Genomic DNA, 13120 nt, shown 5'->3' on the forward strand with positions numbered 1-13120 from the left:
TTGTTGTTTAAGTTTTGGAAATTACTTTTTGTAGAGTTATATTTAGTTGACCTGTTTTATGGGCCTGCTAAGTATGGTTTTGAATTTTGTTAATTTTGGACTTTTTGAGGGTTAAAATAAAGAAAACCCTTTTTGAAGATATTTTTGCTTGTGTCCTCTTTGCTTTGGCTGCTTGGTCCCTCACAGTAACGATCTAGGTATTTGCCTTAAGGTTGAGTCGGGTTGAGTCCAACACTTTGCACGCCATGTTGACTGAGGAGTCCAATTTGACTGGAGCTGTAAATATTAACAGTATCAACATTCACCCTGTTTCAGCTGCAATGTAACTGCGAACTGTTTAGTTTATTCTGTTCCTATTTATATGCTGGGACTTAAGGAGGTTGCTATTGTAGTGTTACTCTCCAACTTACATGAGTGGATTGGGAACCCAACCTAAGTCCTGCATCATCCTGTAGGTCTCAAGCAGGAGGAGCTTTCAGTCAACTTTATGTGGAGTAAAAAATACAGTCGTTTACCATTTGGCAAGGGAAACTCAATTTCAGTATTTAAGCATGATTGTTCCTGGTACTGCTCAGTCACCATAGAAAAAAACTAAATAAATAACACAGAAAAGCTAAGTACACCCTCACTGCTTCATCTTGCAATTAAATGCACTTGATTAACTGATCATCAGCAAGGGTGAGCTCCTCTACAAAAACAGAAGTATAGGTAGTTTACTGGCCTGAAGCATTCAGGTGTGTGTTAACACAGTGCCAAGGAGAAGATAAATTACCGATGAACTTAAAAAAGGAATGTATGCTGCCCATCAGTCTGGTAAGGATTAAAAGTAATTTCCAAACAATTTGAAGTCCATGATTCTAGACGAAGAAAGATTCTTCACAAGTGGAACACATTCAAGTTCCTAATAATCCGCTGACTGGATGTACCAGCAAATTGATCCCAATGCTCAGAAATCCTGAGAGCTACATGTTAGACTCTACAGGCCTCAGTTAGCATGTGAAATGTTAAAGTTCAGTACAAATAAGCCAGACAGTACAATTAGAAAAACACTTGACAAGTATGGCTTGTTTTGGAGGGTTGCCAGAAGAAAGCCTCTTCGTCCTTAAAAATAACATGGCAGCACATGATTGGTGAAAACCAAACACAGCATATTAGCACAAACAGTGTTAATTATGATGATGGTGTGGGCTTGTTTTGCATTCACAGGTCCCGTGCACCTTGCAGTCATTGAGTTGACCATAAACTCCTCCTCTAGAGGCATTCTAGAGTCAAATGTGAGCCCATCTTTCCAACAGCTAAAGCTCAGCCAAAAAGGCTTCGTGCAATAGGACAATTATCCCAAGAAACACCAGAAAATCTGTAACAGAATAACTGGAAAAGAAAAGAATCACAATGCTGCAATGGCCCAGTCAGAATCTAGAGCTGAGCCTGATCAAAAAAGAAAGCTGTGCATAAATGAAAGTCCATAAACCTCAATGAACTGAAGCAATGTTGTAAATCAGAGTTGGCCAAAATTCCTCCATGGTGATATGAAAGACCGATGAAGTCATACAGAGAAAAACTACTTCAAGTTACTTCAAGCTATTCTGCTAAAGGTGGTTCTACAAGCAAATGAATCACGGGGTGTAGTTAGTTTTCATAGTTTCTACATTTTGGCTCAGCTTTTGTTAAATAAATAATGACACTACAATACTTTGTGACTATTATTTAGTATCTATAAGATTTAAGATGATTTTTATTATATTCTGACATGTAAAACCTTAGAAAATGAAACCCAATATATCAACTTAGGGTTACCTAATCTAGCTACAAGAGCATGCAAATACATAACTACATATGACCACTTACAAACATGATAAGTCTAACTGCAGCAGAGCAGCATATTTTGTAAATAAAGAAAAACTATATTAGAAAAATATGAAGAGATTGATCACATAGTGCAGACCCAGAGCAAGACAGCCATAGCAGTGCTGTGCTAGTGTGTTTGTATGTGTATAATAAAAGTGCTGTATTATTGTGTGATTCTACTCAAATCAACGAAGGAAAGATGAGAAGAACTGGCAAGTAGGCTAACTTCAGGAATGGTGAGACTATGTGCTAGAGAACTGACTGGCCAATTTGAAGTGGTTTTGTATGCGATGATCTCTTATCTCAAGCAAAACCTCTTCACGAGTAGGCTAAACGTGTTACCGCGACGATGAACCCACCTTGGTAACACAGAAAACCCAGGGTTAAAACTGAAGTTGGCTCGCTAAGCCCCTAATCCTGCTTTGTAATGCAGGCTTCTGTTGAATTCTTCTTCTTGAACCTCTGCATTAAGATGTCCATGGGCCTTTCCCATCTGTGACTTTACGATTCACTTGTTCAGTGCTGTCATCCTTACAAACAGCTAAAACATTCACTGCTGCATCAGTGCTGTGTAAAACACTGACATAGGTTTCCCACCCCCCATCCAAACAAAAAGCCCATTTGAATGTTTTTAATCTTATATTTTATATATATATTATATATTTTTATGTTTTTAATCTTATATTTATGGCAAAAAAAAAGTTGTTTTTTAGTGTGAAAAACAGGCTCATACCTAAAATAAAAAGAGAACACAGAGCTTGCAGTGGATGTACGAGTTCTCCTTAATAGCAAAATAAATTGTTACATTGTTACTTCTTACTGTTATGCAAGACATCACTGATGTGTTTAAATGAAATCAATAATCTGAGTTAAAGAGTAATTAGAGAGGAGGAGGGACTCTAATGCTTGTAGGGCTCTTGCTTTGGTTTTGATGCATTACAAAGGTTTGTGTATGCTTAGCTTTGGTTTGGTGTGCATACTTGCACAGTTGTCATGTGTAAATCAAAATTACAATCTGGAAAGCCAATGAAACAAAGTATAATGGATCCAGTTTCACAATTTATATGATAAACATTTTCTTGGTTATTATGTGTTTTGTCTGTTTATTAGATATGCTGACTTGTGAATAAATTGCATCTTCACAAATTATATGGTGTATCTTCTCATCATAGCACTGGTCTGTTTGTTGCTGACCTACAACTTTATGTATTACCAGCAGCAACATTCTGTTCCAATCCTGATCTCACTTTTGTTTGCCAAAGAAAAAACTTAAAATAGACCTTCTACAAACTGGCATGAATTTATAAGAATTGTGTTAACTGGGTTTGGTCTGGTTTATTTTATTTTTTAAGAACACAGAACTTTATCATTGCTGAATTTTTGCATGTTTAATCCACGTTGGACTTGTTAAATATGAGTCAATCCCCAGGGACTATCACGTTATAACATGTAAATAATGCATAGCCTGGTGCAAAGGTTTTTGGCCTCTAAAGCCGATTTGCTCCAACAATATAGAATTCATTAAATAATATATAATTAACAATTAAGGCCTAGAGTTAGAGGCATGGCCTCTTTTTTAACAGGAGTGCTAATATGGGCAGATCGTATCTGCTATGGCTCATGTCCTCTAATTAAAGTCTCTATAGTTGTGGTTATGATTGTTGTGTTGGTCATTGCGGATGCCAACTGTGACATCAACCTGCAGAAATGCAGTGCTTGAGGTACGTGGGATTTTCTGCAGTTTTCTTCAGAATGTCTCATCTTTTCCAACTGATGCGGCACACTCCCTCTCTGTCATCTGACAATCTCTATTCCCCTACCCTGAAGTGTTATTAAATGCTAGTAAAGACAAACTTATTTGTACATTTGTGTCTCTAACCCAGCCTCTAACACTGGGTTACCGAAACTAAACTAGGTGCCGAAACAACACCAAATGTGTTAGCATCTGCTATTATGCAAGTTGACATTTGCATGAGCAACACTGACAACCATAACGTACTAGTGAACTAACCGTCTTTAGAGTGTTTGCGCTGATTTGAGCATTTTTAATGAAATTATCTAACAAATAACATGCGTGCTGTCTGAAACAAAGACTGGGATTCCGGTATTTAAGTTTGTTTCTCTGCAGTATAAGCAGAAATGTGAGTCTGTGTAATGCAGATGCACCTTGCTAACCAAGTTTGCTAGCATAAGCTGATAATTTTGCACTTCACCCTATGGTCTGAATATGGTCCCTTGTGACCTCGGAAACCATCAGCACCAACAAAGAGGAGCTGCAGACTCCAAGAACCAGTGGGTCACGTCACAAAAATTACTTCCATCTTTTAAATACAGTCTGTGTTCTAAACAAAATGTGTCTGGTTGATTGTGAGAATCTGCCAATTCATGCTTTTGTTGGTGTACTCCTTTTTTAAATCAGCGCCTTGGCATAAAGCCCTGTGGGGAAACCAGTACCGGTTCTTTACATGTGACTGTTCACACTCCTGATGTACTGACCAGAGGGGTAAACAAATGACTGGTGTATATAAACATGCACACACACACACACACACACAGGAGCGCGATCAACACTGTGTCAGATGATCAAGATCCTGCAGGGTAAGGCAGATGGCTTTAATAATAAATGGCATCATTGATCCTGTCTCAGTCATGGAGGGGGGTACTGAGAGAGAGCGGTAAGGAACTGCTGACAAACCAGAACACACACACACTGTCTGAGCTACACTTAACTCATGACACAAATCTATAAAAAGTACTCAACTGCCGAACCTAAATGTTACCAAACTGTTTGCTATAATTCCAGCTCCTGGCAAGAAGTCTAGGTTAAGGTGACTAAATGTTTTCATTCGTGGGAATGACTCATGTCATATCGATGTCTTGTCGTTTCATGCGTGCCAAATTTCTTCCATATTAGGAGCAGACAAGACAAATATCAGGAAAAATGAATGAAAAGTGTTAAAGACTATCCACAAATGTGAAATAAGGACAATTTAAAAGCTTTTTAATATGGACAATCAAAAACAACTGGAACCATGCTAGCCTCAGAGATAAAAGTCTCTGAATCTCATCCAGGCCTGAATGGGTTAATGTATTCTCAGAGTCTGATGACACGATCATCTGCTAGACTACTTCTTAGCAAAACACAGTTATATCCTCTGGGGTTTGATCATAAATATGAAGAAGTATCTGTTCACATGCTTCCTCATGAGAGAAATCCTTCATCAAGTAAAAAGCACACGAACTTCATGAAAAGATTTGAAAACTGCTAAGCAGAGCAGAGCAGCGCTGTGCTCAGTTTTGTCTCAGTTTTCACGTGGTTATCAACGTTTTAAATATCTGCAATATGTTCATTAAGTGAGCCGCTTACCATTTTTTTCAGTATAAAAAATAGTGTTTATTTTTAAAAAAGGTGTTCTCTGAAAACTTTGAAATACATTTAATGTACTTATCCACAAAAATGTGGCTGTTTCCGAAAGCTTGACTCCTGCATTACAGATTATTACATTAAATTAATAGCAATTAATTATTTTTTCCACGATGACTCAATTAATAATCCTCTTCATAATGACTTAATTTATTAGATTAATAGGTTTTTACACATCTTAAAGCAAACAGTGTCATAAATGGGGTTGATATAAAGGATATAAACCAAAGTTATCAAATCTGAGCTGATCCTCTGACTTTAGGCAATCTGAAACACACTTTGCATTTTGTTGCTGAAGTACTGACCCACTGGATGTACAGTTGCTCATTTCATGTCTTTGTCTGCTCCCGGGAACCTCTGCCTGGAGCTTTGGGGCTATACTCAGAGATAATAAACAAAAGCCTGCAAACAAGCTTTTCTTATAGCACAGATTTAGACTACATGAGATGGCTGATGGCGAGAAACACGCTAAGTGGGGATTTCATGGAAAGCTAGACCCGAGTTTGGGTTTTTTTGTAAAGTAAAAACTTCTGGTAACTCTTGCCTTTAAAACTCTGTAGTACTTATATAGAACATGGTTTCATAACACACTGCAGAGTACATATGTAATCATGTATAAGTGCTTAGTAACGCATTTATGAGCAATTATAACTCCCCTGTGGATGCAATGAAGTGGAGTGTGGTGCAAACACGTGTTATAAAGAAATACTAAACACAAATATGGTCCATCTTCTGCAGGTACTCTTCAATAGAAACTTAAAATGCCCTTATATTCTTATTGTGTTACACACTGCTACAGAGTCCTCAGGCAACGTGTAAACTCATTCTTAAGATTAACACATTTTGTGCATTAAAATGCAATTATGCAGCATAACACCCTGCCTACACCAGATCCTTTAGTAAGGCCACCATTATATGTCATACATTCAATTATCATCATCGTTACACACATGGCTGGCTGCAGGCATGGCTTGACACAGGGCGAGTTAATGAGGAGGGATTGAATGAACTGCAGCCAGATTTCTAATCCCGGACCCACAGGTTTGGGCCTCATCAACTAACAAACAACAACAACAATGGCCCTCTCGCAAGTGTGCTTTTCACTCACGACTCTGCTGATGCGGTGACCATATGCCAGCACACCCATGTTCGGTTCATTCAACGCGTTCCACTGTCACAGCCACTGTACCTTGACGCTGGTGTGGCTGGTCTGCGTCTCGGCCTCGATGCGGATGTGCCCTCCGCTGTTCTCCTTGCGATCCCGGCACGAGTTGTTGCGCGAGTGCCGACTCTGGTAGGTGATGACGGAAGGGATGGTCTCGGCCGCATCGGTCTTGATGAAGAGCCCGTGGAGCGTGGTTGCGTTGCCCTGAGAGATGGTGGTGGTCTGGTGGGGGGAGTTGGATTCGTCTGAGTCTCGGCAGTAGATCACCCCGCTCTGAGAGACGTGGATACTGGGAGCGCAGCCCATACCTCAGCGACGCGCCTCCGGAGTCAGATCCCAGATAATAAACACCGACTCGTGGGTACCACCTTCCTGTCGTCCACAGCTGCCTGCACACAGGCTGCTTTTTTCTCCGGGCATCGGCTGCGGGGTCGAATCGCTCTGTTCTCCACACACCTCCGTTCGAGAACATCAAGGGAGGGAAAACGTGAGATGTAGATAATTATTTAAAACATGCGACCTACGAATTCGGTTTTGTTCCCAAGCTCCCGCTATTGGCGGATTTTGGACTTCGACTTCATATTGAGGACAAAATGTGTTTCAGGCTATGATCTAAAGCTTCCCGATAACCCGTTCTCCCCGCCGGCGTTTCCATCAAATGACCCGGACTAATGAATAAAATGAATAGATGGTCTAAACCACCTGGCGGCTCTTCATCACCTCTTGCTTCATATCCGACTTTATTTCTCCGATCGTCCTCGGTGACATGGTCGCATTTTCGGCCTGTGATGAGTAGCCTTTATGAAATCTCTTCTATCTCTCTACTTTAGCTATTCTGCTTGCTGATCATTGGCCACGTTCCATCTCCCTTCTCTTCCTTTCTGCTTCCTAGTCTCTCTCTCTCCTCTCTCTATCTCCATCATACCAACATTGTATAATTTTTGACTCTGCAGAACGAGCCTTCATAACTCCCAAGAGGCCATGCTGTGACTCCAGGGGTCCTTTAAAGCCCCACGTGAATTATGCATAATGCTATCACAGTAATGGGGACCTGATGAAACACCACTTACTGTTCAAACAACCTCCCGCCTCACCTTTAGGCACGTGGTTAATTTAGAGAACAGGGTATATTTACTCTTCAGCCGAAATGGGGGGGGGGGGGGGGGGGGGGGGGGATGACATAATTGTTTTCTGGAAGAAAATGTTTTATAAAATGTGCTTATAGACAATTTTTTATTGCCTTTTGTTACAGTTCTGCTGCCAAAAATAAACTAGTGTTTGACATGTAAGCACAATAATCATTATAATATTTCTATTTAAACATTCATTCTTCCACTCAAGATTAGGATAGTTGGTAATAACGTGCTTATTTGTTTATTGAATGTGATACTAACTGGATCAGAAATTCTGTAAATGCCAGTTATAATTTGATATATTATAATTTATCCTTAAACATAATTATGTTTTTCAACTGAGTATCTAAGCAGATGCGTCACATAATGCATTTAAACTGTAATAAAACTGCACTCCATTGTATTTTGTATTAAACTATTTGCTTTGACATTTTGGATATATATATATTTTGGATATATATTTTGGACATTTTGGATATATATATGTGTGTGTATATATATATGTGTGTGTGTGTGTGTTTTGTGTGTGTGTGTGTGTGTGTGTGTGTGTGTGTGTGTGTGTGTGTGTGTTTGGGAACAGGGCATTAGGGAACAGTGAAGTATAGAGCTGAATAGAATAGAATAGAATAGAATAGAATAGAATAGAATAGTCACAAAGCAACATAAATCCATTTTTGGCACATTTGGCTTTAGAGTAAAAAATTGCAGTCTGTACAAGAATAACAATATATACAAGAATATGACAACCAAAAAAAAGTCTTCAAAATGAAAGCAAAATTAAAATAACCATCTTCCATGACATCTTATTTAAAATATTCACAGCTGTAGGAATAAAAGACGTTTTGTAAACCCTTTTCTTACCCAAGACGACTACATAACACCAGTCTGATGTTAACAGCTGAAAGGACTGATGGTGGGGAATTAATCTGACCTGATGTATAACTCAGACGTTTTCATGATACTACTTGCATTGCTGGTATTCCATTACTGAGTTCATGATGGCCATAGCGTCCAGGTCTGAAAATCATAGCCATAACTACAATGAACATGCATTTTTTTGTGGCCCCCAGGGTGCGTTACCTGTGGTAGCAGAAATACTCCAGATTCTTTGGGAGAATGATCCTCTGCCCTGACCTCTGCAAATACTTTCCTGATGATTTTATTGTCTTAATCATACTTTTTAAGTCATATTAAATAAAACATTTAGTGCACGTTAGTCCATGTATATCAGAAAAAGAGATTTTTCAGTTTAAGCTAACTTGTGACTAACAACTGATTAGACAACAAGAATGTGGTTTCACAGTCAGATCCACCTCTAGTTTGTCATACATGCTTTCAAAACACCAAGACGGTGACAGCATGAACACTCAACCCGAGGATTCAAACTGAACCTCACCAGCCAGTTGGTGATGTCATGGTGGCTATATCCATCTTTTATACTTTGCACTTTTCGGTAGGCTACCTATTACTACAGGATGCAGAATGACCATCAAAACAAAATAACAATATTTCAGGAAAGGTACAGTGATGATTTCTACATCATTAATAAATGCCTGATATACAGTCCATGCACAAACTCTTAACCTTACTGTGATGTTTAATATACTCATTCAACACGTGATAAACTTTTTTTGCTCTGGCCATACAGTCAACTGCATATCATTTACTTAAAATCTAACTGCACAGTTTATTCATATTGACTTATGTTAACTTTGTGCTTTAACTAACTAATTTAACGAGGTACTTTGTCCTGAATAATTTTTTCACATTAGCAATTAAGGACTTAAACCACTAACACACTTTGCTCAATATTCTATTATTATTTTCAAGTTTCAATCATTTTAACCATCAAGCAAAATGAATAAAAATTACATGAACTGCTTAATAATTTCACAAACAAAAGAGTTTTTGTTTTCTTTTCATTGTCACTTTATGCTGTGAATTTGAAAGCACTGGATGACAAAACAAGCAAACTGAAGACATTGCCTTGGGGTCTGGGAAACTGTGTTGCACTTTCCCCCCCCTTTTTTGTGAATTAAACAATAAATTAGTCAATTAAAATTATTTTGAGGCCATACCCTCCATTATAATTTGTAAAACTTTACAAATATGAATGACATAATCTCAGAACATATAACAAACATTTGTTTAAACATATTCTTACTTAGTGCTGCATTTAGCCATAAGCAAAACAGTCAAATTTGGCTTTTTATTTGCAATCACCCACCCTTTATTCATTTAGGCAAGACTCCTAAATGAGGACTGCACATAAATAAAATATTATTTTTCAATCTATTGTATAATGTTTAAAAAAATTGCTGGTATATTTCGTCAGTGGAGGGGGTAGTGTTAAAACCTTTCGAAAGTATTCCTGCTGATAGTGCTTTAAAACAGTTATTCATATAACTGTATGAATATAGGGAAAAAAAAGGCTAGCCATCAAAACAAAGTATCGCTACAAAAATATATACAGTTACAGAGTGTTTTCTACATGAGAATATATTAAGAGAAGCACTTTAACAGTGCCTCTAGGAGCAGGTCTGGTTTATGTCCATGTGGGCAAGCAAAGCATATAATTTCAGTGAATGATTCTCTCAGCATCACTTCAGCCATTCCATCCACATGTACCACATAACTATACAACTGATTTGATTTATTGACCTGACAGGTGATCCCTAGAGACAGACACACAGAAATAAGATATGGAAGAAATGGCCTCATACTTTTGGAGGTTTAATATTCAAAGATGAATAGGGAGAAGTGAAAAAGCTGTATTGATAAAGTTTAACAATCATTGTCCTTTGTCAAAAGTAGCCACGTAGTACAGTTAGTAGTTGTTTTAAGCTGCTTTCCTTCTAATTCACATTCACTATGGAATAGTTTACTTTTGCTCAGCAAAATATGTTTATTTATATATATTTATTTATGCATTTATAATATATAAATGCAAATAATTAATTTATAAATCTTTATAAATTAAGTTAAAAAACCATATAACATGTAACTACACTAAACATGTGATTTTCTTATAATTTGTGTTACATAAGTGACTCTATTGAACCACTTAACAGTATGTAAAAAACACTGAGCTCTCACAGTTGCAACATTTGAAAGCTGTGTACACATGCTGTCACACATACGTCACTAATACTACAATGTTACATTCAGTTTTTTTGTTATCAGCTGCAACAGCGTAGCACTATTTCCCTGTGTGATACTGTGTGTGGGTGTGTGATCATGACAAAGGCAATTTTGAGCACACTGGCAGGAGTTTATGTGTCTGTCAATGCATTTGTCAGCACACTAGCGTCAAAACACTTCAAGATGCAGTCATAAAACTTTAGTGGTGTCTAGCTGAGCGTAAAATAAAGATAATGTTTAAAGATGTGTGTAATCCGACCCAGTAAAGAATGCCAGAAGTAGGGGCTTAGATAAAAACAACAAACATTCTGGCACAGTTTTTTGTTTTAATCTGGTGTGTAGTTTGTAAAGTTCAATTTCACACATGTATGTAGTCCAAGAACTCACTGATGTCACTCCTGTGAAGTGATCGAAATATGGTCTCTGGTTTAAGGATCTAAATAAATAATAAATATATGGATACCTAAATGAATACAATTCCTCTAACGCTGTTTTTAAATACAAAATGTCTGGTTACTTGCATATAAGAGCACTGAACCTACAGTGAAACCTAATTTTACTTGCTCAGTATGCAATAGGCTTCTGCTTAGAAGGCCCTCTGGTGGCCGAGCTCATAAACTGCTGGTTTAAATGGTAAATAAACAGAAAGAAACACAGTCAGGTGGTTGTACAGGATAAAATATCTCATACGTGCTGAGGGTTCGTCATCGCAGCTCTTCAGTTATCTAGGCTATATTTTAGGGGAAAATACTCGCTTTTCATTTGCCAGCTTGGCTGACGACAACTACAAACTATGTAGCGATGTTAATGAGCTTTTCTGACGTGGTCTGCTCAGAGTTTTACACATGACGCGTATAAAGCAAGACAATCTAATTTATGATTTGATTATTTAAACAAAACAACACAACGTTGTTTTTTTCAAGAACTACGCAGAAATAAAATAACGGCTATGTTCCAATTAAGAACAGATAACAGTGCGACCCCTTCCACTTTTCACGGTAGTAAGTGTAATTTTTTTAGTTCCTTGCTACTAGCCTTAAGCTATAGGCAGTAGGTCTGGAAGTGCACGGTGACAACTAACATAAAGTTTTTTCACTTTAAGCCCAAAATAAGAGTTGGATTTACTTCGGCAAGCGCCTACCTTTCGTGGTCCATTAGGGGGGAAAGCCTCTGGTGACAGTCCGCTCATGTTTCAAAACTAAATATTTTGTCCTCAGTATATAATGCAAACAGCGGGGAGTTTAAGTAAGCACTGGTTCCGCATCTGAGACCTGTAGGAAGAGCGGCAGAGTTACGTGGAGCTCCACAGGTAGAGAGTGCTGGATGGTTAGTTAGACGCTGGCCTCTGAACTCCACAACCTAGGTTCAGATTGCACCGGGCAGGCCCGGTGTCCGTGTGGCCCTAGTGCCCTTTACACGGCCCGGTGAAAAGCAGTAGTAATGTGATATTCTGTTAAGTTAACACAAAAGTAAAACGGAAAAAATTCAAAATTTTGTATAAAGAGATGTAGGAGGCATTCATACTCCACCATCAGGTTATTTAAAAACCAGTATATCTGACAGTTATAGTCAGCACAGCCTGAGCTCACTTTCAGTATTCAGCAACACATTTTCAATATAACTTTATGTTAGTAATAATACCTGTGCATCCTTGTAATTTCATAATCTGCATTTACCACAAACTGCAGTCTATTTTTAGCCTGTCCCAAGTCTCTGCCTTATGGTATATTATTATACAGCGCACTGTCATGGTCCTGCGACCATGACTCAGTGACTTTGTGTTTATGTTCTTTATTGTTATTACTTTCATTATTATTCGTGGCTGTTTTGGGATGGTTTGTGATTTTAGATACTGGGTTCTGGGTTTGTGCTCCCTCTATTGGTCCCTGGTGTTAGTGTTCCCCTGTCTCGTCAGGTTAATCAGGTCCAGCTGTTTCCCCCACCTGTGTGTGATTTCCCAGGTCTCTCTGTGTACTTATAGTGTGTGTTTTCCTCTGCTCCTCGTCGCGTCGTCTGTGTTCATACCCGGTGAATTCCCCTGCGTGCTCTCTCTGCTGTTCTCCCTTCATGTTCAGGTTTGCCACTCCTTTGTGTAGTTTCTCCCAGTTTAGTTCGTCCTTAGTTCTGTTTGCCATCTCCACTTTATGTTCAGTATTGTCAATAAATCACCCTTCACGTCTGAAATAGTGCTGCGTTTGAGTCCTCCTTCCACTCTTCACACGGCCGCTGCCCCGAGCCGTGACACGCACAGCATATTATGACTGTGCCATTATTTGAAATTGAAATCTCAGAAGCTCAGAAGAGTTTATCAAACACCACGATTGCATAATTTAAATCTGGAAAGTCATGTGAATACATTTCTTTCACCAGCTGCCGTGATACTGGCTGTACTTCCTTTTTTTTGTTTAA

The 13120-nt window shown here is 38.5% G+C and overlaps 1 protein-coding gene across 2 annotated transcripts in view; it reads right to left on the reverse strand.

Moving 5' to 3' along the window:
• Positions 1-12040, reverse strand: part of pde8b (phosphodiesterase 8B) — a 58402-nt gene extending 46362 nt beyond the window's left edge. Inside the window, exon 1 of one of the 2 annotated variants that reach the window (XM_005929843.3) lies at positions 11853-12040. In XM_005929843.3, the coding sequence (XP_005929905.1) occupies positions 11853-11900 (48 nt within the window). In that variant the 5' untranslated portion in view covers positions 11901-12040. Of the gene's footprint in view, positions 1-6461; positions 7491-11852 lie in introns of those variants that run through there. The other variant, XM_005929842.2, reaches the window with a different exon arrangement.
• Positions 12041-13120: the final 1080 nt, after the last annotated feature.

This window comes from Haplochromis burtoni, unplaced genomic scaffold (assembly GCF_018398535.1).
Source record: "Haplochromis burtoni strain Fernald_Lab_line unplaced genomic scaffold, NCSU_Asbu1 Contig_107, whole genome shotgun sequence".
NCBI classification, from domain to species: domain Eukaryota; kingdom Metazoa; phylum Chordata; class Actinopteri; order Cichliformes; family Cichlidae; genus Haplochromis; species Haplochromis burtoni.